General features: G+C 36.2%; 1 protein-coding gene and 1 long non-coding RNA gene across 12 annotated transcripts in view; both read right to left on the bottom strand.

Moving 5' to 3' along the window:
- Positions 1-26,428, bottom strand: part of DIAPH2 (diaphanous related formin 2) — a 1,391,236-nt gene that overhangs the window by 883,277 nt on the left and 481,531 nt on the right. For 7 of the 11 annotated variants that reach the window (XM_085006645.1, XM_085006646.1, XM_021080479.2 and 4 more), the window contains one exon: positions 21,014-21,143. The exons of 1 other annotated variant lie outside the window; for it this stretch is intronic. In XM_085006645.1, the coding sequence (XP_084862771.1) occupies positions 21,014-21,143 (130 nt within the window). Of the gene's footprint in view, positions 1-18,639; positions 19,537-19,837; positions 21,144-26,428 lie in introns of those variants that run through there. 3 more of the 11 variants (XR_014834653.1, XR_014834654.1, XR_014834655.1) reach the window with 1 other exon arrangement.
- Positions 8,820-12,627, bottom strand: LOC146394707 (uncharacterized). Its single transcript, XR_014834671.1, has 2 exons — positions 10,375-12,627; positions 8,820-8,958 (listed from the first exon to the last, which is right to left on the bottom strand). It is a non-coding gene; the product is annotated as an uncharacterized LOC146394707 (long non-coding RNA).

Raw genomic sequence — 26,428 nt, 5'->3', positions numbered from 1 at the left:
CTTCAGCCCAGGGTGACTTCTAAAGCTGAGTTATGAACCCCAACCAAAACAGTGGGGCTGATAATGGAAATGCTGACAACCCTGACTATAGCGACATGAACAACACTGACATAATAAAATCCTTGTTCAGATGTAACTCATATAAAAAGTAAAAGCCAAGGGCTGTGGGCAGCTCAGTACATTTAAGCCATTTTTCAACACTTTCAAAATCCATATAATTCTGTATTCCTTTCAAAGCAATACCTGATGGCTTTTCAGACTCTGGTGTTTTGTTTCTAAAAATCTGTAAACAGTAATATCTCATATGACTCCTTGTGAAACATTTTCCGCCTTTATCTTCAGCTAGTGAGAGTACTAACAAAACTTTTATGAAATGAATGTTATTTTTGTCTTGCTTTGCATTTTCAATATCCCAGGGAATGGATTTGTTCAGTGGATTGAGAGAGAGAAAAAGGGTCCAAAGAATTCTGATTTGCAAAGCCTGTTAAAGTGACTCTACATTAAAACTGTCAGTGTAAAATTGAAGAGGATAATATTGTTTCACAACAGTTTAATTAGCACTTCACTTTTCCCCCGTGGATGTCAAAGGCAGGAATTTTTTTTCTTTCATGAAAATAATAATAATAGTAATAATAATAATAATAGCAGAGGAAATCAACTACATGAGTGAAAACGCTCTGGCCAAAGCAGCAGTGACAGTCACTATTTATTTTTTAATTAAGGTGTTACAATACTCTGAGCACTCACAGCCACAAGCACCCTGCACACTTGGACAGCTGGCAGTAAGCACAGCCTAAGGGAACATGCTGACGAGCCACAGAGCTGCTGCTCTTGTCTGAAGATGATCCCTCAAGTCCGGCTGGCACAAATTTAGAATTTAAGGATCTAGAGAATGATATGGATTGATTTAGCTTATATTAACTGTTTCTAGCAGAATTTGAAAATAATTTATGGGAGACAGGGCTCTTTGTTTCCTCCATCTCAGATACTTGCTTATAATTTAAACATTATATCAACACAAACATGGTCCTGAACATCATCCTGCCAGTGGCCTCATTAATCAAAATCATTTCCCACTGTTTTAACACTGTGGAAGACCAGAAGCAGGCACAGAATGAAGACGATTAAATGATTACAGTTGTTAGGCAAGAAAAAAGGCTCTTTATAGATATAGATTTCTTTTTATATATAATAAATTGTGAATGTGATTGACTTCATACAAGACTACTTAGAGAGTGGCAACTCTGCCATGATTAATATCCATAGAAAATTAAATTATATTTTGCAAAATATTTGAACTTCACAAGCCTTTAACATCACAGTGAGGCTTGGCATACACTTTTATGTGCTAACTACTTTAAATGGCAGTAAATCTTAGAGAATAATTAGTTTTGACATTAGAAATACAGCTAAAACATAAAATTGCAAACATGGTAATTATCTGACCCTGCTATACACTTGTTTTGAAATTTGATCAGACAGAATAAATACTTCTCTGCTTTATATTTTCTTTTGAACTTAATTGAAGATATTGAATCTGAAATTACAGCTAATTCTAGAATTTTTATTTAAAGTGTTCGTAGTATGACACTGCTAATGCTAGAAGTGAAATCCATTCAGGGGATCATGGGTATTTTGAAAAATAGATACAGGTAACTTCAAATTATTATATATATGTTTTGGGTACAATATATGCATACAAATATTATTTCTATGGTTTTTGCAACCTGTATTCCCATTGGTGGTTTCCTTAACTACCACTCGTATCACATCCCAAATCCAGCAGACTTTTAGGTCCTGCATTTTTTTCCCAAATCTCTCCTTTTCTTTCTAGTCTCACTAATATGGTTCCTTAACTACTAAAAAGGGAATCCCAAATGGTGGAGAGCTTGATAGTCCTATAAAATAAAACTTGACTGTATAATGAAAACAGTTCAATTTCTGTTTGTAAAGCATGTAAAAAAATCCTCAAGTCTCAGAAATATTCTTCTTTCTGGGTGTTAATTGCAAGTCTATTAGTTTACTTATTAAAGACATGACAATATGGAGAATTCTGTAACCTATATTGCATCTTTTGAAGGGAATCATAAGAGAGAAAATTAAAATGTCAGTAATCACTTCTGCAAAATCCTCTCTAGGATACAAACCAGATAACACTTCTAGTGCTGGACCTTAATTCAAGATTAGATGGTTATCTACCATGCAGATGGAGTTTACTAGGCACATACTTGAATTTCACTTTTCTAGGCTTAATTTTGGTAAATAAGATTTCTCAAAAAAAGCAATTAGTTGGGATGATGTTGGCTAATAGTTTTCTGGAAGAACAATTATCTAGCTTCACTGCTAGCAATGCAAAAACTTCAGAAAAGTGTTGCTCACTACCATGCAACATTGGTGTCAGGTGTTACGACCAAACCCTGGCTTACTGTCTACTTAGTCTACCTATGTTTTAAACTGCATCTATTTCCTGAAATTACTTGCCTGTTTTAATTTCCCAGAATGATATTTCAGCACGTGCAAAAATAATAAACACACACACACATCAGTCTTTCCTTTATAAAAAACTGCTGGTTACAAGCAGGTATTTTGAATAGGTGTTGAAGGGATTTTTAATATTTAAAAATGCAGGAGTTCCCGTGGTGGCGCAGTGGTTAACGAATCCGACTAGGAACCATGAGGTTGCAGGTTCGGTCCCTGCCCTCGCTCAGTGGGTTAACAATCCAGCGTTGCCGTGAGCTGTGGTGTAGGTTGCAGACATGGCTCGGATCCCGCGTTGCTGTGGCTCTGGCGTAGGCCAGTGGCTACAGCTCCGATTAGACCCCTAGCCTGGGAACCTCCATATGCCGCAGGAGCGGCCCAAAGAAACAGCAAAAAGACAAAATAAAAAATAAAAAAAATAAATAAAAATACGGTGAGTAGTTGAAACAATAAAACTTTTAAAAGAAGAGACAGGGAAAAAGCTCCTTGACATTTGTTTTGGTGATGATTTTGTGGATTTGACATAAAAAGCGCAGTCAACAAATAAGCAAACAGAATTATATCAAGCTAAAAAGCTTCTGCACAAGAGAGGAAACAATCAACAAAATGAAAAGGCAATTTACGAAATAGGAAAAAATATTTACAATGTATTTGTAACAAGGGGTTAAGAGCTAAAATATATAAGGAACTCATGTAATTCAATAGCAACAAAGATTCTCAATTTAAAAATAGGCAAAGGATATGAAAAAGTGTTTTTTTCAAAGAAGATAAAGGAATGGCCACCAGGTATATGAAAAGGTGATCAAATCACTAATCAGAGAAATACACAAAACCACAATGAGATTATCACTTTACACCTGTTAGGATGACTATTGTTAAAATCTCAAAAGATAGCAGGTGTTTGTGAGGATGTGAAGAAAAGGAAACCCTCATGCACTATTGGTATGAATATAAATTGGTACAGCCACCATGGAAAACAGTAGAGGTTTCTCAAAAAATTAAAAATAGAACTACTATATGATCCAATAATCCTACCCCTGGGTATTATCCAAAGGATATGAAGTCAGTATCTTATAGAGATATCTGTTCCCTCATGTTCATGGCAGCATTATTCACAGCAAGCAAGAGATGAAAACAACCTAAGTGTCCACTGACAGATGAATATATAAAGAAAATTACACATGCAGACACACATGCACTCAACTTCTCTGGTGGTATGAGTTCAATTTTTTTTCATTTCACAAGTAAGTGAGATCATGCAATATTTGCCTTTTTGTCTTGCTTTCTCACTTAGCATAATGTCCTCCAGGTTCATCCATGTTGTTGCAAATGGCAGGATTTCCTTCTCCTTTAAGGTTGAATGATATACCATTTTCATTTAGATGTGAAGTGAAAAAAAAAAATTGATCTTATAGTACCAGAAGCTGAAGGGTGAGAAGGGGTTCAAGGAAAAGGGGAGATTTTGATCAAAGGATACAAATTTTCAGTTTTAAGATGAACAAACTCTGGAGACCCAATATACAGCATGGTGACTATAGTTAATAATAATGTATTGTACACTTGAAATCTGCTACAAGAGTATATCTCAAGTGTTTTCACCAAAAACACACCCCCACCCCCATACCAACACAAGAAAGGTAACTATGTAAGATGATGGATTGTGAATTAGCTAGATTATGGTACTCATTTCACGATATGTAAATTTATCAAAACATCACATTGTACAACATAGCTGTACACAATTTTTATTTGTCAATCATTCCTCAATAAAGAAATATATAATGAAGAATACATGGTGGTGGGGTCTCAAAGTACAAAATGGATTTTGTGGCTTTTTCCCTAATGCATTCTTTTGAAGGATTTCAATATGCTCAGAGTTCTAATTAGAAGATGTTGGAAACAGATTTACAAAATAAATAAAAGTAATTATACATATTAAAAAACAAGACTTCCTAGGTGATAAATATTTGTGCACTGATAGACCCTCTCAACTCCAGAACATAGCACAGTATTTCATATGTATTAATCTTCAAATAATCACCTACAGTAATTATACACAGGATTAGCTACAGGATCCCTCATAGATACCAAAATCCTCATTGCCTGAGTCCCTTACATGAAATGGCATGGCACAGTCAGCCCTCCATACCCTTGAGTTCTGCATGAGCAGATTCAACCAACTCTGGATTGAAATTCATTGAATCTGTAGATGCAGAACCTGTGGATTTGGAGGGTCAACTGTATTGAGTTTTTGATGATCAATAATTTATCAAGGCAGTAGTTCCCGTTGTGGCTCAATAGGTTACCAACCTAACTAGTATCCATGAGGATGTGAGTTCAATCCATGGCCTCACACAGTGGGATAAAGATTTGGCAATGCCATGAACTGTGGTGTAGGTCACAGATGCGGCTCGGAACCCACACTGCTGTGGCTATGGTGCAGGCCGCAGCTGCAGCTCTGATCGGACCTGCAGCCTGGGAATTTTCATATGCTGTGGGTGGGGCCCTAAAATGAAAAAAAATTATCAAGGTAGAGTTCTCTTTGTGGCTCAGCAGGTTAAGAACTCAAGAGAGTGTCTGTGAGGACGCTGGTTCAATCCCTGGCCTAGCTCAGTGGATTAAGGATCTGGTGTTGCCAAAAGCTGCGGTGTAGGTTGCAGATGCAGCTTGAATCTAGTGTTGCCAAGGCTGTGGTGTAGGCCGGCAGCTGCAGCTCTGATTTGACTCCTAGCCTGGGAACTTCCATATGCCTCAGGTGAAGCAGTAAAAAGAAAAAAAGCAAAGTATTTTATCAAGGTGCACATGTATCTACATGTGTGTGCACACACGTGTGTGTGATTTTCTACATGTATTTGTGCATGACTACATTAATGTCGATCATATGCCTAGCACCATTCTGGATCTTTGGGCTTTAGTAGCAAATAAAACAAAGTTCTCAGATTCATAGGCTCCTTCATAAATAATACAAAGGACTCAAGTGCAGAATAGAACAACATCTGGTTCACTGGTTTAATAGAGCATATCTAAAAGTTGTACTTTTCATTATTCTTTATAGTTTCAACCCAGTTAAATTATTTTTAGGACTAATATTCCACTGTATATATGTAGTACATTTTCTCTATCCATTCCTCTACCAAAGGACAATTAAGTTGTGTCCATGTCTCAGCTAATGTAAATAGTGCTACAATGAACATTGTGGTGCCCGTATCTTTTCAAATTATGCTTTTTTTCCGGATATATGCCTGGGAATGGGATCATATGGTAGTTCTATTTTTATTATTTTGAGGAACTTCCATACTGTTTTTGATGGTGGCTGTAGCAATTTACATTCCCAACAACAGAGTAGGAGGATTCCCTTTTCTCCACACCCTCTCCAGCCTTTTTGTTGATGGCCATTCTGGCTGATACAAAATGTTACCTCATCATAGTTTTGGTTTGCATTTCCCTAATAATTACTGATGTTAAACATCTTTTCATGTGTTTTTTTGGGCATCTGCCAGTTTTATTTGAAGAAATGTCTACTTAGATTTTCTTTCCATTTTTTTGATTGGGTTGTTTGTATGATATCATTTATATGTGCAATCTAAAGAAAGGATACTGTGAAATGAAGTTTGGCACTTGCAATCAGCCTCTACATGGAGCAAAACATGAGCCACTGCATGGAGCTCAGGGTGGAGACCAGGAGTGAGGCACTCTGTGCTCTGGGAAAACTGTAAGAGCGGGTCTTCAGATAGTTAGATATTTTTAGGAGAAGATTTTTATGAGCCCAATTCTTGCATTTCCTCCTATGTAGAAAAACCCTAAAATCCATCAATGATGACTAATGTCTGTGACTAGTAGTAGCCTTCATGAGACCAGCAGAAAGCTTCTGTAAAATGTGAGCATGGCTACATTCACCTCCCCCTTCACTTTTATGACTTCTATCTTGATATCCCCCTTTTCTGGGCTGTAGTTAGTGGGCAAAACAAAAGATGTCCTGGTGACCCATGAGAACAGCCACTCCCAAGGGTGGGCCAATGAGCCCTGAGGGAACTCAGGAAAGCATATCAAAGGAGTGATTCCAGTGAGCCCAGACCTCTACTTACTCCCACAGAAAAGGTTTTCTGTAAATCTGGTTATCTGTAAATCTTTTGTTCTTACTACCTCCACATTTTTGCAAAATCTCTCATATCCTAGCTTCCCCTGTTGCCTCTTTGGAGCAGTTTCTCAGGGCTACCTGAGATCCTGTCTCCAGGGCTTAAGTCCTAATTTCACCCCAATAAAACTTAACTCTCAAATTTCAGGTTGAATTTTTTTTTTAGTTGACAATACAAATGAACTAACTTATTTGCAGAAGAGAAACAGACTCACAGACTTTGAAAACAAAACTTATTATTACCAAAAAGGACAAGTGGGGAGGGGGTAGGGATAGACCAGGGATTTGGGATTGGCATATGCACACTGTGGTATACAGAGTGATTGGTCAACAGCAACGTGCTGTTTAGCAAAGGGAACTCTACCCAATATTCTGTGATAATCTATATGGGAAAAGAATGGATGCGTGTATATGTATAACTGAATCACTTTTTTGGATAGCAGAAATTATAACATTGTAAAGTATCAACTATACTTCAATAAAACTAAAAAATTGAATAACGAAAATTAAATTTTTCTGCATGCTGGAAGTTCCTAAGGCACTTTTATGCCCTTTCAAATGGGTGTCCTAATTCACTCAAAAGTACTCTCTTGGTTACCTAGATCCCTAGTCCCATGGTTGACTATTCCAACCTCTTCCCTTAGCTGTCTACTCTCACTCTCTTGGTGATCTTATTGACTCAAGCGCATTTAAATACTATCTATGTGCTGATAACCTTCAAATATCTATTTCCAGCCCCAATTCCTCCCTAAACTCTAGACTCTCTTATTATCTTATTATATAGACTCTCTTATTATCTCTCTTATCTCTGGACTCTCTAGACCTGCCTACCTGACATCTCCATTTTGGCATCTAATAGGTATCTAAAGGTTATTATGACCAAAACTGAACTCCAGATAGTCCCAACTCCAAACTCAGTCCTTCTACAGTCTCCCCCTTCAACTAATGGCAAATACATCTTATTTCAGTTGTTCTATTCACAACTTTTGGAGTCAGTGTTAAAGAATAATTGTGTCATGCTCCTCACCTTATATTTATAGGCAAACTCAGATGGCTTAATCTTTGGAAAAATAGGAAATCTACACTTCTCCTAAGCTCCACCACTGTCACCCTAACTGATGCTAACATCTTTCCTCATGTGATCAACTTCAATGGCCTCCTGATCTCCCACTACTCTTGCGATACTTCAATCCATTTCTCCACCTGGCAGCCTGAATGATTCTTTTAAAGCTAAGTCAGATCTCATTACTCCCATACTCTCTGCCTGCTAATAGTTTCCCATTAAACTCTGAATAAAAGTAAAAGTCCATTCCAGGGCCTACAAGGTTATACATGCTCTTGGCTACAACTTCAATCTCTTTGCAGATCACTCTCCCACCCACCTACACAAACCTTCACTCACTGGCTCCCTTGGTCTTCCTCAACTGCATTATGCACTTAGAAGGCTCAGGGACTTTTACATTTGCTGTTTCCATTGCTGGCAGTGTCCTAGACTGAGAGGTGAACAAGGCTTGTTACTTGAGTTTAACCAAGTTTCTGGCCAAAGGTCACCTATAACAAAGAGCTCTCTGTGACAACTACATGTAATAATATAGCACTTTCTGTCATTCTCTAGTCTCTTATCTTGCTTTATTTTTCTTCATAACACTCATGACTGAAGGGAACTATATTAGTTTTTCATATGAAAATGAGAACGTTGTTTTATTCACCACTAAAGCCAAAAGGTTCAGAATGGTGCTAATGCATATAACTGGTGCTCAATTTGTTTGTTCAGGAAATGAGTGAATGAATGAATGAATGAATGAACTGTATGATGAGCTCTATTTTTTTTTTTTTTTTTTGGCCATGCCCGGAACATGCAGAAGTTCTCAGGCCAGGGAACAAACCCACACCACAGCAGCAACCCAAGCCACAGCAATAACAATGCCATATCCTTAGCCTGTTCAGCCACCAGGGAATTTCATGCTGGGTTATATCTTAAAGTTATTTCATGATTATAAATACATAGTTGATTCTCATTATTCATGGATTCCATATTTGTGAATTCACCTTCTTGATGAAATTTATCTGTAATCCCAATCAATATTCAAAGTGATTTTGTGCTCATTCATAGACATGCACATATGCAGAGTGATGAAAAAATTTGAGTTGTTGGGGTCATATGTTTCCAACTGAAGTTGAACAAAGTGATAATAGTGTCTCTGCCTTTCTTTAGCTCTCATACTATAAACAAGTAGCCTTTTGCAACCTATTTAGTACTCTTGGGGGTGTTTTGTTTTTTGGGTTTTTTTTTTGGTTTGTTTTGCTTTTTAGGGCTGCACCTATGGCATATGGAGGTTCCCAGGCTAGGGGTCGAATCAGAGCTACAGCTGCCAGCCACAGCCACAGCCACAGCCACAGCCACAGCCACGCGGGATCAGCGTTGCATCTGAGACCTATATCACAGCTCACAGCAACGCTGTGATCCTTAACCCACTGAGCAAGGTCAGGGATCAAACTCACAACCTCAGGGATACTAGATGGATTCGTTTCCACTGTGCCACAATGGGAACTCTGGTTTTGGTTTTTAAAATGACCCCCAAGAAAAGGGCTGAAGTGCTATCTAGTGTTCCTAAATGCAGGAAGACTGTGATATACCTTATAGAGAATATATGTGTGTAAAATAGGTTTCATTCAGGCATGAGTTATAGTGCTGTTGGCTATGAGTTCAATGTTAATGAATCAACCACATGTATCAAATAAGTTATCTTTAAACAGAAACAGACATAAATAAGGTTAAACAGAAACAGACATAAACAAGGTTATGTATTGATCAGTTGATGAAAATGGTGTGACCAGAGGCTTGTAGGAACCTAACTCTGTATTTCCCCTAGGAACAATGATTCAGCATTCCCTAATTCAGTGTTTATGATGACTTATTAGAACATAACTACTATAAATAGCAAGAATCAATTCTATATACCACAGAAATTAAACGGAAAATACAAAAATACTACTGATGGCTGTTATTACTATTAAGTATAATATGATTAATAAAATTTGGATCTTATATTATTTAAATTTACTATATTATTTGTATTCCCGTGTCATTAAAGTTTATTGAAAACGTCAGTTTATTGAAAACATGTTACATCATATGTGTGTTCTATGATTCATTTTATTATTTCTCTTAATTCTTAGCTCTAAGGGATATTTCTAATTTTCAATGTTACAAATAATGTTACAAATGAAATTCTTGCACATAAAACTTGATAGCCATTTTTGATCATCATTTTAGGACAAAGTAAAGGTCTGAAATTAGCTTGAGGCTCTTGGTACATTTTGTTTTCTGAAAAGATGAAGTCATCTTGAACTGAAACTATTAATGCATGTGTATCTCCCCAACACTACCTGTATTAGCACTGAGTATATGACAGTTTGTTTTTAATCTTTGTCAATTAAATAGTTGCAAACTTGTATATTATTCTTTTATGTGAATTTCTTCCATTACTGATGAGGTTGAACATTTTAGGTATATTTGTCTTCTGAGAACATTCTGTCCATAGGTCATTTGTCCACATGTATGGGATATGTATTAGAATTGTTTCTGGAGCTCCCATCGTGGCTCACTGGTTAACGAATCCGACTAGGAACCATGAGGTTGCGGGTTTGGTCCCTGGCCTTCCTCAGTGGGTTGAGGATCCTGCGTTGCTGTGGCTCTGGTGTAGGCCAGTAGCTAGAGCTCCGATTGGACCCCTAGCCTGAGAACCTCCATGTGCCACAAGAAGCAGCCCTAGAAAAGGCAAAAAAATACAAAACAAAACAAAAAAAGAATAGTTTCTAATAAATTTCTAAGTATGTTGGGATATCAACTGAGGTAATTTATAAAAGTGTATGAGGTAACTCATTTTCCTCTGACAAACTCCTATTCAGTGTGTTTTCTAATAGTAAAAGATACATGAATAAATGCCCAAATTAATTTAAACAATGTCCACACTTCCACAAAAGAGATAACTGCAGAAAAGTGACACGTTTGAAACAAGGGATACAAATGTGCAATTCAGGGACTGCACGTCCTTATACTACTAGAGATAAATAAACAAAAGTTTAGTTGGTGACCATATCCATCAAGAAGGGTGGTCAATGGAGATAATAATTGTTCATCATCACAGGTGTGTTACTGTTCTCTGTGAACATGTAGAAGGAAAAAATCAATTGAAGGAAAACATAAATCCTAACAATACCATTTTACATATTTAACAGTTTAGTTTTAAAGTAAACTAATAAGTCTCTGTATTGTATGATTTCATTGGGTGTTTCTAATTATAATAATGTTCCCCGTAAAATACAGAATTTATCTAAGTTTACATTGACTTCTCAGTTTTATCTTAAATTTATGAAAAAAATTATCTATTTTATATCTTTTTCAACTATGTTTTTGATATTACTCTCAGTGTTGCTATAATGAAAACAAGGGATACAGAAGTAGCCAAAATTTTGGCTCTTATTGTGTTATTTGAACACTTAATGTTCCTGAGACTCAGTCTCCTTTTCTCTAAAAGCAAGCTTACTGTAGTGCCAGACACTTAGTAAGCTCTTTATAAATGGTAGAGATTAATATTATCATATTAGCTATTATAAAAAAATGCATAATTAAGTGAAGAAGCAATAGCTAGCATAAATATTAGGCTTAAGTTTTGTGTTACAAATGCGAGCAGAATCCATTTCTTAAAAATGATCACAAAAGGAATGTTTTATTATCACTTGTATTAGTTATAATATTTTAAATTCACACCTGTTATTTTCCTCTAAACATTTACTATTAATTATTTATAATATTCAATTAAAACTTTTTTCGTTGCGTCTATGTTTATACATACATACAAAGAACAAAGATAACCTATCGAAATAGGATATTGGAAGTTTTATGATCAATTCTTGAATGTGGAATAATGATTCTTCCATCATAGCTTGGGGCCAGATGAGCCTATGTGATCATGTTTTTAAGAGTCTAACTTCTGGGCATTCCTGTTGTGGCGCAGTGGTTAACGAATCCAACTAGGAACCATGAGTTTGTGGATTCGATCCCTGGCCTTGCCGTGTGTTGGGGATCCGGCATTGCCATGAGCTGTGGTGTAGGTCGCAGACACGGCTTGGATCCAGCATTGCTGTGGCTCTGGCATAGGCCTGCGGTTACAGCTCCAATTGGACCCCTAGCCTGGGAACCTCCATATGCCACGGGTGCAGCCCTAGAAAAGACCAAAAAAAAAAAAAAAAAAAAAAAAGGAGTCTAATTTCAAAAAGACTACAAGACGGCAGAAAGTAAAAGAACATGCAAAAAACCCAAAATTAATGACATCATGCATTATTTCAGACAGCTTTGTGACTTAACAAGTGAATTTAGACCTTCATTTAAAAAATTTTTACATTTATTTTTTTATAGCCACACCCTCAGTGTATGGAAGCTCCTGTGCCAGGGATTGAACTCAGGGATCAAACCTTCATCTCCACAGAGACCTGAGCTGCTGCACTTGGATTCTTAACACACTGTGCCACAGCAAGAACTCCAAGATATTCACTTTTTTTTTACCTTTAATCAAACTGATCAGTAGCTTTATTAAATGATTTACAGCTTATTATTGGACTAAGTTTTAATAGAAATGTAGGACATGTGTTTCATGTGAGAATGAAACACAGTGCTGTGGCTGTAGCATAGGCCACAGCTGCAGCTCTGGTTTGATGCCTAACCTGGGAACTTCCACATGCCACAAGTGAGGCCATAAAAAATATTTTTTTCTTTTTTTTTCTCTTATTCTTTTTTTTAATTTAATTTAATTTTATTTTCCCAGTGTACAGCAAGGGGATCAAGTTATCCTTACATGTATATATTACAATTACATTTTTTTTCCTCACCCTTTGTTCTGTTGCAACATGAGTGTCTAGACAAAGTTCTCAATGCTACTCAGCAGGATCTCCTTGTAAATCTATTCTAAGTTGTGTCTGATAAGCCCAAGCTCCTGATCCCTCCCACTCCCTCTTTCTTTTTCCCATTTTATGCTCTTGCCTCTCTTGTCAAAGACTAATGGATCATAGGGGTCAGGGTTCTCTGTTCTGTTCCATTGGTCTGTCTGTCTGTTTTGATACCAGTACCACATTGTTTTGATGACTGGGGCTATGTAATATTGCTTGAAGTCTGGGAGAGTTATGCCCCCTGCTTGGTTTTTATTTCTCAGGATTGCTTTGGCAATTCCAGGCCTTTTGTAGATTAGATACTGTTCTTTAGTCTCCCAAAAGCCCCAACCCTTATGTCCCTAAACCAGCCTCATCCTTATTGCTGAATGCGGCAGAAGAATTGGTAGTGGTAAAAACTACAGAGACTGTAACCAAGTTGATTACTAGATTCTACCAATTTTCCCTAGATAATCTGTACTCAGGGCCACCCAAGACAAGAACCTCTGCTTCCTGACTCTGCTGTGACAGCAAAAGCTGGTTCTTTCTTCATTTCTTTCTTTCTTCCCTCTTCCCTTACTCTTCCCCTCTCTACCTTGACATTACTACTTACCACCAGTCCTTTAACCTCTTGCATCAAAGATGCCCCTGTGTTTTATTTCAGGAGTCAATCATATTGTAATTTTTGATGCCTGAATATTTGCTTTTCAGCTAACAAGACTGAATCCATAGTGAGATTAAAATGAGCAATACTCCCACATATCCTATTTCCTGACATTGAAGCAAAGATAACAATGACAGTAGTGACAGGTTCTTGGTGAAAATTTTAACTCAGGATGTGCTCAGGACATGTTAGGATTCAGTGATATACAAGACAGCATAATATTGACAATAGCTGCAGAAAAAAATCACCCTGAATATTTACATGGTATATAATGTGCTTGGTGGGTTCCCCCCCCTTTTTTCCTTTTTAATACTAGGACATATTGATTCATTCTCAAACTAAAAGACTCAAAGATAAAATTCTTAAGCTACATACAACTTGCAGAAAAAATCATAATCATTTACAATAATATCAGATCAACTCTGATAGCAGTTATTTATACATGTAATCATTATAACGAAGCACAGGGGGAAAAATGAGGACATTTTGAATTAAAATATAATATACTTCTCACTTTTCATCAGTCTTTACGCATTTTTTAAAAATCTGAATACCAGCTTATAAAAAATATGCTTTCTTGAAACACGTACATTTTGCACACAGTTGACAAGCTGGATGAATTTTCAGAAACCAAACACCCATGAAATTAAGCTTGGCCTTCAAAAAGATACACTGGGCTGAAAAGGGCCAAGAGAAGACTCAGAGTTGGGGGGATTTCAGTCTGGAAAAATACAGAAGCCCTGAGAGAGGCAGGGCATTGGCATGGGTGTGAGACAGATAAGCTGATGCATACATTTATCTAGCAGAAAAAGATTCTGGGTTCCAAGAGCTAAGATACCCTGACAGCTGCCTATATTAGTCTATCAAAATTTGTTGGTTTATACTGAAACATTTTACTGAAGTTCAAACGGCCATGGTCTCTGCTTCCTTTCACTGATCCCTGAAGATATTACTGTTTTCAACAAATAGTTTCCTCTGGAAATGAAAATGAAATAGAGTGTTTACATGTTATGAATTAAAAACACTGGCTGGTAATGACTAGATTACTGACCAGCAAGAAAACATGACCTTCTTTCCTAAGTCTTTTTGATATTTCAGGTTGAAAATATACCTTCAATGCATGTGTTGGACTTCTTGTGAATTGTATTCTTTTAAAGAAATTCACTTTGTTTGAAAGAAATTGGGGTGACTTGGTGAGAGTAAGGAAGAAAGAAGTCTATCAAACTGGGAAATGTATGAATTCGATTGCCTAAAACTTAATATTCCTCTAAATTTTTATAAGATATTTAAGGTGTTGATATGATAGAATACAATTCATTCAGCAAAATGATTTATTTTAAATAGTATATAAAAAAGTCCCAAAAAAGGTAAAAAATTTAATTTTTTTTAATTAAAATGATGTATTGGTATGATGTGTACTCAGTTTTATTCAGACTGCTAACCTCTAAGTAGGGTCAAATCTACTGACATTTTTAACCCTGCTTTATTATCATTCTATGCTTCTAAAAAGTTAGACCCAACTGAAAGTTTAAATAGCTATGAAATCCTACAGTTTAATATTTTTTCACTATCTTGGGTCCTATGAGTCATTGCATATTGAATGCTCTACAAACAGCAGGATTTTGTCCCATAACGCAAAAAAGATTTTTCAATAAAACAGTAGACACCATGAAAGTAATTTTTTTTCAGGAATTAGAATAAAAGAAGTTTTAGCAGTTAGTTAGATATTACATTAAGATAGCCATTTATCTTATGAGTCTTGGCTGCCATTCATTCCTATGAGACTTTTAATCCTTATTGTTCACCATAAACCTTTATGGTTTGGTAGTCTCCATAAGTTTAGATTTTTCTCCATTAATACTTCAGTGGTTTCCAATTTTAACTTTCTCCTTCAAAGAAGTAAAACAGGGGCCAGGAAATACTGTTTAGTCCTAGTATCGTCTCTAAATTATCTTGTTTTTCCCCTTCTAATTACAGTAAACAGTAATTTTAAGGTTGCTATTCTCTGTCAACTTTCCACAAGGTCTTATTTTGAAATACACGTGCTATACTGTAAACGGATCTACAATGATTCACTATAACAAACATTTATTGAGCATTTCCTTCTCTCTGAGATGCTATACTAGCACTGAGTACTGGGGCACATAGAGCATATTGAGCAACTCAGTCTAGAAGGTACAGAGAGAAGCAAACAACGAAGTAAAAAATGCAAATGTGGCATATGCTGTATTACTAAGAAGACTAAAATGCTGCTGTGACTCACAGAAAGGAAAGGGTAATTCCATCAAGATGAGTCTAGAGACACTGGACCATTATATAGAGGAAGTAACATTTATACTCTAGCAAATCTTTTATTTGGTCAGCACTGACCCTCTGTATGTTTTCCAATATGTGCGCATGAATCTCTGTTGTATATTTTAGACCACAAAGGAGGAAAAAAATGAAGCTGAAATATATGTAATAAAATAATGTAAGACAAAGGTCTGCAAACCTTCATTGACTTTCCCGCTCAGCTGTGTTATCATGGGCAATTCTTTCATCATTCTAGGCCTCAGGTTCCTTAACTGGAAAATGATGAATTCGCACTAAATGCCATCGTGAGTGTCTTTTTAGCAGGGAGGAGATGATCTCTAAAGCTTTTGCCAGCCCTGGAACTCCGGATTTTTTTTTTTTTTCATTCTGCCAAATTTTTCACTTTATGATTTTTTTTTTTTCCTTTGGTCTTTTCTATGGCCGCACCTGCAGCACGTGGAGATTCCCAGGCTAGGGGTCCAATTGGAACTGTAGCTGCTGGCCTATGTCAGAGCCACAGCAGCACAGGATTTGAGCCACATCTGCGACCTACACCACAGCTCATGGCAATGCCAGATCCTTAACCCACTGAGCAAGGCCAGGGATCAAACCCGCAACCTCATGGTTCCTAGGCGGATTAATCACTGAGCCATGACAGGAGCTCCGCACTTTATGATTTTACTTTTTTCTTTTTATTTCATAGATTTTTACCCTGTAATATTTCCTCTAATCTAAACTTTCATCATTATTAATCTTGTGAAGGAGTCAGAGTGGATAAATAGCTAATCAGAGTTACTAATATGACGTGGAAAGATGGCAGATATTAAAAGGTATGCTTGGTCATTAAAGTGTATATTAGTTGAAGTTCAGGTCATGGTGCAGTGGAAACAAATCCGACTAGGAACCATGAGGTTGCAGGTTTAATCCCTGGCCTCGCACAGTGGGTCAAGGATCTGGCGTTGCTGTGAACTGTGGTGTAGGTCGCAGACGTGGCTCAGATCCTGGGTTGCTGTGGCTGTGGTGTAAGCCGGCAGCAGTAGCTCCGATTTGACCTCTAGCCTGGGAACGTCCATATGCCGTGGATGGGGCCGTAAAAAGCAAAAAAGTATAATAGTTGATTTAATTCATAAGAAATTAACAATGTTTATAGAAAACTTAACTAGCTTTTATTTTCTAGGATGGTACTAATTTAACTGAAGTGAAACCCATTTCAGATTTATATAAAACTTTGGGATTAATAATGCCGTCAAATACATTAATACAATTTTTTCCGATTGAATGGAATAGTTTCGATTAAACTTTACCAACCCTTTTGGTTTAATCCATGGAGCTGACCTATAAAACACTAGAGGTTTTAAATCAAACTGTAAAAATCCTCAAAGCTGAAAGATAAATTGATAGTCATGGGGAGTTGGGGGAAGATAAAGGATTTATAAATTAGGTCTAGTAAATAAGCTTTATACAATATAGACCTATATATCTACTATATATACTTATACACACACACACTTATAATCTTTAAAATCAGTCATTGGAGAAAAGATAATGGTGGTTTATCAAATGTATTTCCAATATTTTAAAGGCATTAGAATCTCTATAGCAACCCCTGTTTTTTCCTCTAAAGACTCACTGGTATTTCAAACATGAATGAGAGGACATGCAGATATATCATTTAACTTAGAAGAAAATGACCACAGAAATATTATTTTATTAATTCCACTGGTAACAAAATTACATTGTACCGTTTGACTCTGAACTTAAGTAAGCCGATAGGAAGATCTGTTTAGAAGAAAGGCACTCTCTTCCCTCACCCTGCTGTGTTCCTCCCTCCTCCCTGCAGTAATAACTAAATAGATAAATAAATAAGTGAAATCAAACCAAAATAAAACCACTCTACAATTCTTTAGGCAATGCTTCATAAACTTTTCTCACCCAAGTGCCCTTAATGGAAGAGAAGATTGAACACACTCCCCTAGGGATCTGCAGCAAGTGTGAAATTTCCTTGAAGTCATCTATTTTATTTTAAAAATTCATGTGAATTTTGCATCCTACTCCATAATATATATCTGTTTTAATGTAAAAATGATGTGTTTTTCCCCAATATCTTTGAGTTACAGAGCTCTAGGAAAATATGCTAAGTTTATACCATAGCTTTGCATCTTTCAAGACGCACACAATTTTAGAAGCTCAGCTTTATAAGCAATCAAGGCAATTATAAAATACACTTTTCCAGCGATGTCGCATATTTCCTACTTTCAGTTTTCTTTTCACTTCAAGGTAATTTTATTCTTTGACAGTTAATTTGAAGTCAGTAATTTTAATACTGAACTGAAATACATTTATTTGCTATACCAGACAGAAAAAGATCCTTACTCTATCAAAATAGGTACTTGTTTTTGTTTGTTTTTTATGGCTGGACCCAGAGCATATGGAAGTTCCCAGGCCAGGGAATTGGATCTGAGATGCAGCTATGGCAATGCCAGATGCTTTAGCCAATGCACCAGGCCAGGAATTGAACCCATGCTCCACAGCAACCTGAGCTGCTGCTGTCGGATTCTTAACCCACTGCATGACAGCAGGAACTCTAGTACTTGGGTTTTATAATCAAAAACACAAAGAAGAGGAGAGAAATAAATGAGGAGTATGGGATTAACAGATACATACTACTATATATACAATAGATAAGCAACAAGGCTTTTTTGTATAGCACAGGAAACTATACTCAGTATCTTGTAATAACCTATAATGGAAAATAATCTGAAAAAATATCTATGTATATATAATTGAATCACTTTTCTGTACACCTGAAACTAACACAATATTGCTAATCAACTAAACTTTTTAAAAAATTAAAATAAAAGAAATAAAAAAGAATTTTCAAAAGTGCAAGAAAGGAAAAAAAACACTACAAATATAGATGATATTAGAAGATCTTGTTCTAATCTTCTAATTGGAAGATCTTGTTATTTAAATACTTGTTCTTTAAATAAGAGTTATATAATTCAATAACTAAGAGTTAGTTTCATTGTATCTATATTGCTCCAGTTTAAAAAGAAAGGCATTTTTTGTTTTTGTAGGCAATCATTTCACAAGGAACTAGTCCATGAGCAAGTGAACTCAATTACTCTATAGTGTTGATCTATTTTTATTTTTGTTGGTTGGCTATGAATATAGGTATGCTTTCTATATACAAAGTACTGGAGGTGACAGAATGGGATTCAAGCAGAACTGAAATCTATATTAAGCAAATAAGACAATTTAGACTCAAATACCAAGGAAAATATTTAACTATAAATAAGAGGCAACTGGGTTGACGTTCACCATGTTCTCTTCTTTTCCTACAGACTAAATTCAAAAGTATTTTCTCCTAAGGCTTTAGTAGCAAAACATTTAAAAGAAAAAAAAAAAGAAATGGATTTTTAACAGTGATTTGACAAATAGTCAGCTGTCTTAGAGGACAGGGCAGGTGAGATTTCCAGGCATGGGAGACAGCATGAAATCTTACACAGAGACAGGATTATTAAAAAGGAACAAAATCAGCTCAAAAGAAGAAAATGTCTGGGCACACTGAAATGAGAACCTGAAGGAAATGAAAGGGGGAGGTGTAAGTGGTGGAATATACTTTAGAACTTTTTTGAGTTGAGAACTCTGAGTCTGAATTTCATAGGGAAAGAAAAGGCTGGATTGCTGTAGCCCAAACAGTGAGATGGGAAGAGGATTTTTGGCAACAGTCTTTTGAATACAGTGGCAAGAAGACCACACAAAAGCAGAAATAAGCAAAATTTGAGAGAGACATTTTGCTCTTGAAATAGATAGGAAGAAAGAACTTGGTGATATTGTAAAAGAAAAATATGAAAAGATTTACCAAAAGCCCAGACATAGGAAAGAAACAGAACTGAACATAATATATTCTTAGCCGAGACTGGAGGAACTACAGGCATCTTTATGATTATTCCATTCTAACAAAACAACAGCAACAACCATAATATTCATTAAATTAAAGAACAGAGAAATATTATTGATTTCATTCAAGAAATATGTTGAGGGGTTCCCGTCGTGGCGCAGTGGTTAACGAATCCGACTAGGAACCATGAGGTTGCGGGTTCGGTCCCTGCCCTTGCTCAGTGGGTTAACGATCCGGTGTTGCCGTGAGCTGTGGTGTAGGTTGCAGACACGGCTCGGATCCCGCGTTGCTGTGGCTCTGGCGTAGGCCGGTGGCTACAGCTCGGATTCGACCCCTAGCCTGGGAACCTCCATATGCCGCGGGAGCGGCCCAAAGAAATAGCAAAAAAGACAAAAAAAAAAAAAAAAAAAAAAAAAAAAAAAAAAAAAAGAAATATGTTGAGGATGTGATACCAGATCTACAGAGATGACCACTGAAGTATATTATACAAATGATATTCTGAGTTTCAGAGACATAGCTTTTTTTGTCTCCTTCAAAGGACACTAATGGGTTTATATGGTTTGTAATAAACTCGCTTTAGAGTCCTTTTTGAAAGTCCTCAGAGAGAAGTGGAATTACTGGAGTAAAATTTCAAATATAAGATTTATGGCGGACTTCTCTTATCTAAGAAGAAAAATGCACTTGTCTACATATATCATTTCGCCTTCCAAAAAACCACATTTCCTTGATCCTTCCTCCTTTCTTTGACTTTTCAACTTCTTGCAAGATAATATTTACTAACCAACAAAAGCTAATCAGCTCTAATTAAAGTCTTGGAGACATTTTTCTTCCCCCTCCTCCTGTTCTTTACAGGAGCCAAGTCCTGCCCATTCTCGTCCTTCTAGGATGCCCTGCTGCCTACTACATTAAGAGCACACTGCTTAACATGACACTGAAGTCTGTGATGACCACCTTACTGCTCCTGCCTGACAGTCAGTTTCCTCCATCCATCCTACCACCCACCTTCTGCCACCGTGCCTTGCTCATATTGTGTGCTCTCTGGAGAGCATGTCCCTTTTCCATGTCTAGGAAAATCCTATTCTCATGCTTCACCCTTTGGCCTCTTTCAAGAAGCATTCTCTTATCAATCCACTCAAAAGTACTCTCTCTCTCTCATCTAAACTACAGCCCATTATCTTTTCTCATATCACTTCTCAAAATCATTTTTGTTTCTTAAGGTATTTGTATATGTCTCTTTTACCCTCTAGATTTTAAACATATTCATGCAAGAACTATCTAACAATCATCTTGCTATCACCAAAAGCTCCACAACATGGTTCCTTCACAAACAATATATACTTAAGTGTTTATGAAATGAATGAACAAAGTACTATCTGATCAGAGATACAAAAGTTTCAATAACCTAGAAGCACTAAAAATAAAGTCAGTCAAAAACAAGACACTAAAACACACTATGCTGTTAAATATAAGCTAATGGAAACTATCTTCCTGCTTTTCTTATATCTGTAACCAAACAAAAAATATGATTAATGTTTATAGATTATTTAATCCTACTATTTAAAATATAGTATTTAGGCAAGACAAAGTCTCAAAGCAGTTACAAATCAATTACCTTTGCTTGCACTTTCTACATGTTCCAGTTCTTCAGGAAATTTCAGGATATCCCGGTATTTTTCTTCACAAATTTCAGCAATAAAATGCAAAAGGGTTGTTTTTTGATCTGCTGATTTAGTGTCTCGGATCTGGAAAGAAATAGGAGCAACTGGTTTTAGTATTTTTAGTAATGTAAATATGGACTTTTTCTTAAACAAGTTAAATAAATGAATGAATTCAATTCATTATAATGAATTTAAAAATTTTTTAAAGTTTGAGATAGTTCCTAATGGGGTCTACTAATAACGTTCTGGATTTTAAAATGAACTCTGTATTTTAAAAGTGAGAAAGATTACCCAAAAAAGTAAAAAATTAGATTTTAATATGTATTTCTTTAAATGTCTAAATTATTATGATAAAACAAACTATTCTTTTTATGAAAAAAGAACATTCACTTAAGTATTGATAATAATAGTCCAAGTTAATGTGTGCTTATGTTATTAGCATTTGGTTCGTTGCTTTATCACAGAAATATATTCTTAAAGCTGGATGCTTCTGTAAGGTTGTATTAATTTCTAGCCGTCATTGATGCAAATTAATGTAAAAGAACAACCACATTTTACCCTCCTTTACTTGCAAGGGCCATCAAAAAAGGATAACTGAAGACTTTTTATGCTGATTTATAAACAGAATCTGACCATACAATTGTGATAATGTCAAATTTTATTTGTTTACACACTGTATTTTTTTTTCAGCGACACCAGAAAAGGGAAGCTACGTTTAAAACGATAAAAATCTTTAAAGTATAGGTCAGAAAAAAAATCTATGATGAGAATCTAAGTGTTTTCTTTAATATAACTCATACTAGACTAAGCTGGAAATGAATCAAGGATTTACTTAAAAATAAAGGATAAATACAGCATAATGTATCAGGTTTTCTCATTCTATTGGATGTTTTAATTCTATAATCCTTAGATGATGGGTTTGCCCACTGATGTTCATACTGATTTGGGGTTTTTAGCTTTAAGTATTATTATTTAGAATAAATGAGTACTCTTTACAATCAGGTATATGAAAAGGCTGAGGAGGATATTTAGGTAATTTTAGAGTAATTTAATCCTTATTGTTTTAGTGGCTAAGAAAAAAAATCGCATTTAATCATTCAGGCCCATACCTTTTTGTGCTACAGCTTATGAACAACTGTTAGGTCCTCATGATATGAACAATATAAAAGAAATGTTAGTCTCAAGGTTCAACACAAACAGCCACAGGAGGCGGGACACTGACAGTTCAAGTGGTCACAATGATTTCTTTTAGAATTTCTGGGATTAAGTTATCACACATAAGTAGAATATTTTAAAATATGCATTATCATGCTGATCCACAAAACACTTTTAAGTACTACAGCACTGAAAGGACACAGTTCAAGGACAAGCTTGTAAGAACAAAAAGCGACAAAAACCTCAAGGGCAATTTAAGTAAGGGATTGCAGCTATAGAACAATCAATGGGAGGTTGGTTTTCTTTCCTAAAGAGAGGTCTTTACCCAAGATTACAGTGTTATATGTTCACAAAGAGCATCCCTTTCAGTATATACTGGATACTCCAAGTAATAAGGCAATAAACATTTTCATTTTTTCTTACAAATTACTTGAATTGCTAAATCCTAAAATTCTAAAAACATTAGATGCTAAGGGAAACTGAAGCCACATCTCCCTAAAGGAAAGAAGATTGATCTATATTTTATCATCTCTGTGGAGGCAAATTATTTGCACGCGCACGCGCGCGCATGCACACACACTCCCCACTACCAAAAACCTACCCAACTTTTAGGACACTGAATTTTATAAGTATATAGTAATTTCTTTAAATGCACATGGCCAGTACTGGAAAGGAAAACACAAAAATAGAGAAATAGCACTGTGTTCATGTGGCAATCTTCTGGGTGTTTTAAAAATTTAGCTTTTGACATGCATGCTTATAAGCACTTAATTTTCACAAACTGTATTTAATTGATAATTATTTATCCAGAATGAGATCCATAAATTTACTTTCTATTAAAAACCTTAGTAGAGACAATGGTTACAATGGTTATATATTAAATAGAAACAAAACATAAAATTTTAATGTCTTTGCCAAAATCAGAAAGAGTGATAGAAAGAGTATGCATGTACTTTTTAGAATTTAACATTCCCTTCAAAGCACGGACAGATATGGCCAAGCACCTGTCTTGTCAAGATGAGAAATATCTTAGTTGGTATGGGAAACAAATGGCTAAATCTATACTGCAATATTTATTTTTTAAATAACCTCACACAGGGAGTCCATTGTTAAGGTTTCAAACTAGCAAGGAATAATCATGACAAATATGCCTTTTTTTATTTTTCCTCTATGGGCATGACACTTAGACCAACCATTTCAAAATGAATACAGAATATTAAAATATAAGGACAAAGGGTTTTAATTTATTAAAGTACATGTATTTTGTATTATCATGTCTTCAGTCTCTTTTAGCACATCTACACCATTCATACATTAGCCATTGTCTCTCTCAGGATCTACTGTATGGTTCAATGTCAAGGCAACTAAGAGTATTCACCTTTATCACTTCTAATGGCAAATGGCATTTATCCAATAATTTGCTCTTCCAAGTGTACTAGCTGGATAGAGACATCTCTTGGGGTAATACAAAGGTAATCTAATTTGAGTATGTGCAAAATCACTTCCAAAGTGTTTGGGTTAGTTTATTAAGACGTAAAATTGAAAAATAAATCAATAAAATCGACTTCCTTTGATATCAGGTTAATTCAAAATTATGTTAATTTTACATTAACATCAAATGTTTCAGTAATACTTGTCCAGATTGCCTAAGTCTCAGTGGTGGCTCTACTCTAAGCATTTCAAGGTTTGCTCCAGCCAGAAGCCAAGTGCCTTTGTGCATCCTGGCCTGTGCCTTCCCTCTCACCAGCCACAGTTAGGCATTAGACAGATATAGGAGTTCTCTTTACAATATGCAAAAAGATGAACAAAATGGTCACCCTATAATCCTCTGCCTTGTATATATTTTCAAGCTATACAAACACAAACAATTATTTGTTTGAAATTGGAATTATTTGAAAAAGCTGAAAACGTTTTATAATTTTTTTTTTTTTTTAAGGGCCGCACTCATGGCATATGGAGGTTCCCAGGCTAGGGGTCTAACTGGAGCTGCAGCTGCTGGCCTATACCACAGCCACAGCAATGCAGGGTCCGAGCTGCATCTACGACCTACACCATTCCTATGGCAACGCCATATCCTTAACCCACTGAGCAAGGCCAGGTATCGAACCCATGTCTTCATGGATACTAGTTGGGTTCGTTACCACGAGCCACAATGGGAACTCGCATTTTGTAATATCTTAATAAGGTGAGTTATCAATGCATGATAAGAACAAAAAGAGTAATTCACCATACTCACTGATAGCGTGCCATCAGTTAATAAACCGTAGAGTGATTTTAATTATCTGACCAATAAATGTTAACATAAAGATTAATAACTAAATTTATACTAATTGTATCTATCTAATCTTTTTAACTTTCTGAAATGGTATAAGAATACAAAATACCTTTAACAGATCAACACCTATTTCTCCTGCAAACTCTGTCCCTTTCTCTTTTTTTTCTAAATAAATGGGAGTGCTATATTATGAAAAATATATTTATATGTGATGTGTTCAAATACATTTCCAAAACTTCGGTTAGGCAGATAGCAAAATATCTGAATAACTAAGAGCCTTTTAAAAGTTTTTTTTAATTTTGAATACTCTCATTCGAGCTTGAAAATCTTCCATCTTCATCCTGTTTTTGAAATCAGGAGGGTATAGCACACAGAAGCCAGCGCACAACCAGAGAGCATGAGCCAACAACATTTTAATCATCTACGTCAGTCACACTCAATCTTTCTGTGAAGGACCCCATCTGGAGGTAATTTTCCCTTATGCTGAGATTTAAGCCTATTTCTTCTTGCTCTGTCCTCAGCGGAAACTGAAAATAACCAGTCACTATCTTCTTTTCTGTATAACCACCTATCACAGAGTGAAAGTTCCGTTCTCATATGTCCTGTTTTCTTAGGCCAAACAATTGCAGTTCATTTAACCTCTCTGCACAGATGTTAGTTTTCCAATGTTTAATTTTGTCAGGGTGATTAGAGCCCATTCAAAGTTGCCATTGCAAAGTCTCCCTTCAGCCACTAGAAAAGCATCTAGTTTTCTCAGTTCTGCATTTAAGGCTCATGCCTTGAGTTGGCTCATGCCTACCTTTCTAGCATGCCCCCTGCTGCCTTCTGACCCACGCCCTTCTCTTCAGTTTGACAACTGCTTTAACATACCATGCAGTGTCATACTACTGTTTTTTTGTACACCTCGTTCTCTTAGACCCCCCAACTTTTTTTCCTATCTGCCAAGTGAATACCTATTCAATTTTCAAGACTACTCAACTACCACCTCCTATCTAAAGACTCCTCTTTCTTAGGAATAATTAATACCTTCCTTCACTATAAACATTTCAACACAGTAGTTTCTCCCAGTCAGTATGAGCTCTTTCAAGAGAAGAGACCCTATTTTCCTAATATTTATTATCCATGGTACCTAGGAGCATGTTAGGACATACCAGGGAGACCATAAATATTTCTAAATGAAGATTTTTCTCCACATAAGCTCCCATTTGTGTGGGCTATAGATCAATATTTCTAAATTAAATTCTACTCTTACTAAAGAGAGAGAGAGAGAGAGCGAGAGAGAGAGAGAGAGAGAGTGTGTGTGTGTGTGTGTGTGTGAGCGCGCGCACACAAACACAGAGTGAATCCAAAGCCCAGATTATTCCAGGACACCATATTTGTTGAGAGCCATGTTGCAGTAAATGCCAGAATAAAGTAATAACATGCCTCTCAGGAAATGGAGCACTCTGTTTGTAAGGGGAGACAGGCTAGGAACAAAGCAATTATGAATGCAGAAACATATCCGATGATCCACCGTGGGCTACAGAACTCTGCTGGGCACTATGGATCAGAGATTTACTAATGCACAGTACTTTCTTTTTTCTTTTCTTTTATTTTTTTAATTTTTTTTTTTTTTTGGTCTTTTTAGGGCCACACTCACAGCATATGGAGGTTCCGGGCTAGGGGTCAAATTGGAGCTATAGCTGCTGGCCTATGCCACAGCCACAGCAACGTCAGATCCAAGCCAAGTCTGAGATCTAAACCACAGCTCATGGCAACACTGGATCCTTGACCCACTGAGCGAGGCCAGGGATTGAACCTGCATCCTCATGGATGCTATTCAGATTTGTTTCCGCTGAGCCACAATGGGAACACCTGAACAGTAGTACTTTTGAAGATTTGGGGAACCCAGAAATCAGGGGGAAACACAGAATTATACAGAAAGGAGATGATGTAGAAG

Source organism: Sus scrofa, chromosome X, assembly GCF_054392235.1.
Source record: "Sus scrofa isolate SSC_HxYL_T2T_F1_AM1 chromosome X, Sscrofa_HxYL_maternal_Yorkshire_Landrace_v2.0, whole genome shotgun sequence".
In the NCBI taxonomy this organism is placed as follows: Eukaryota; Metazoa; Chordata; class Mammalia; order Artiodactyla; family Suidae; genus Sus; species Sus scrofa.
Note: the sequence above shows the minus strand (reverse complement) of the source record. Positions and strands in the feature narration are given on the sequence as shown.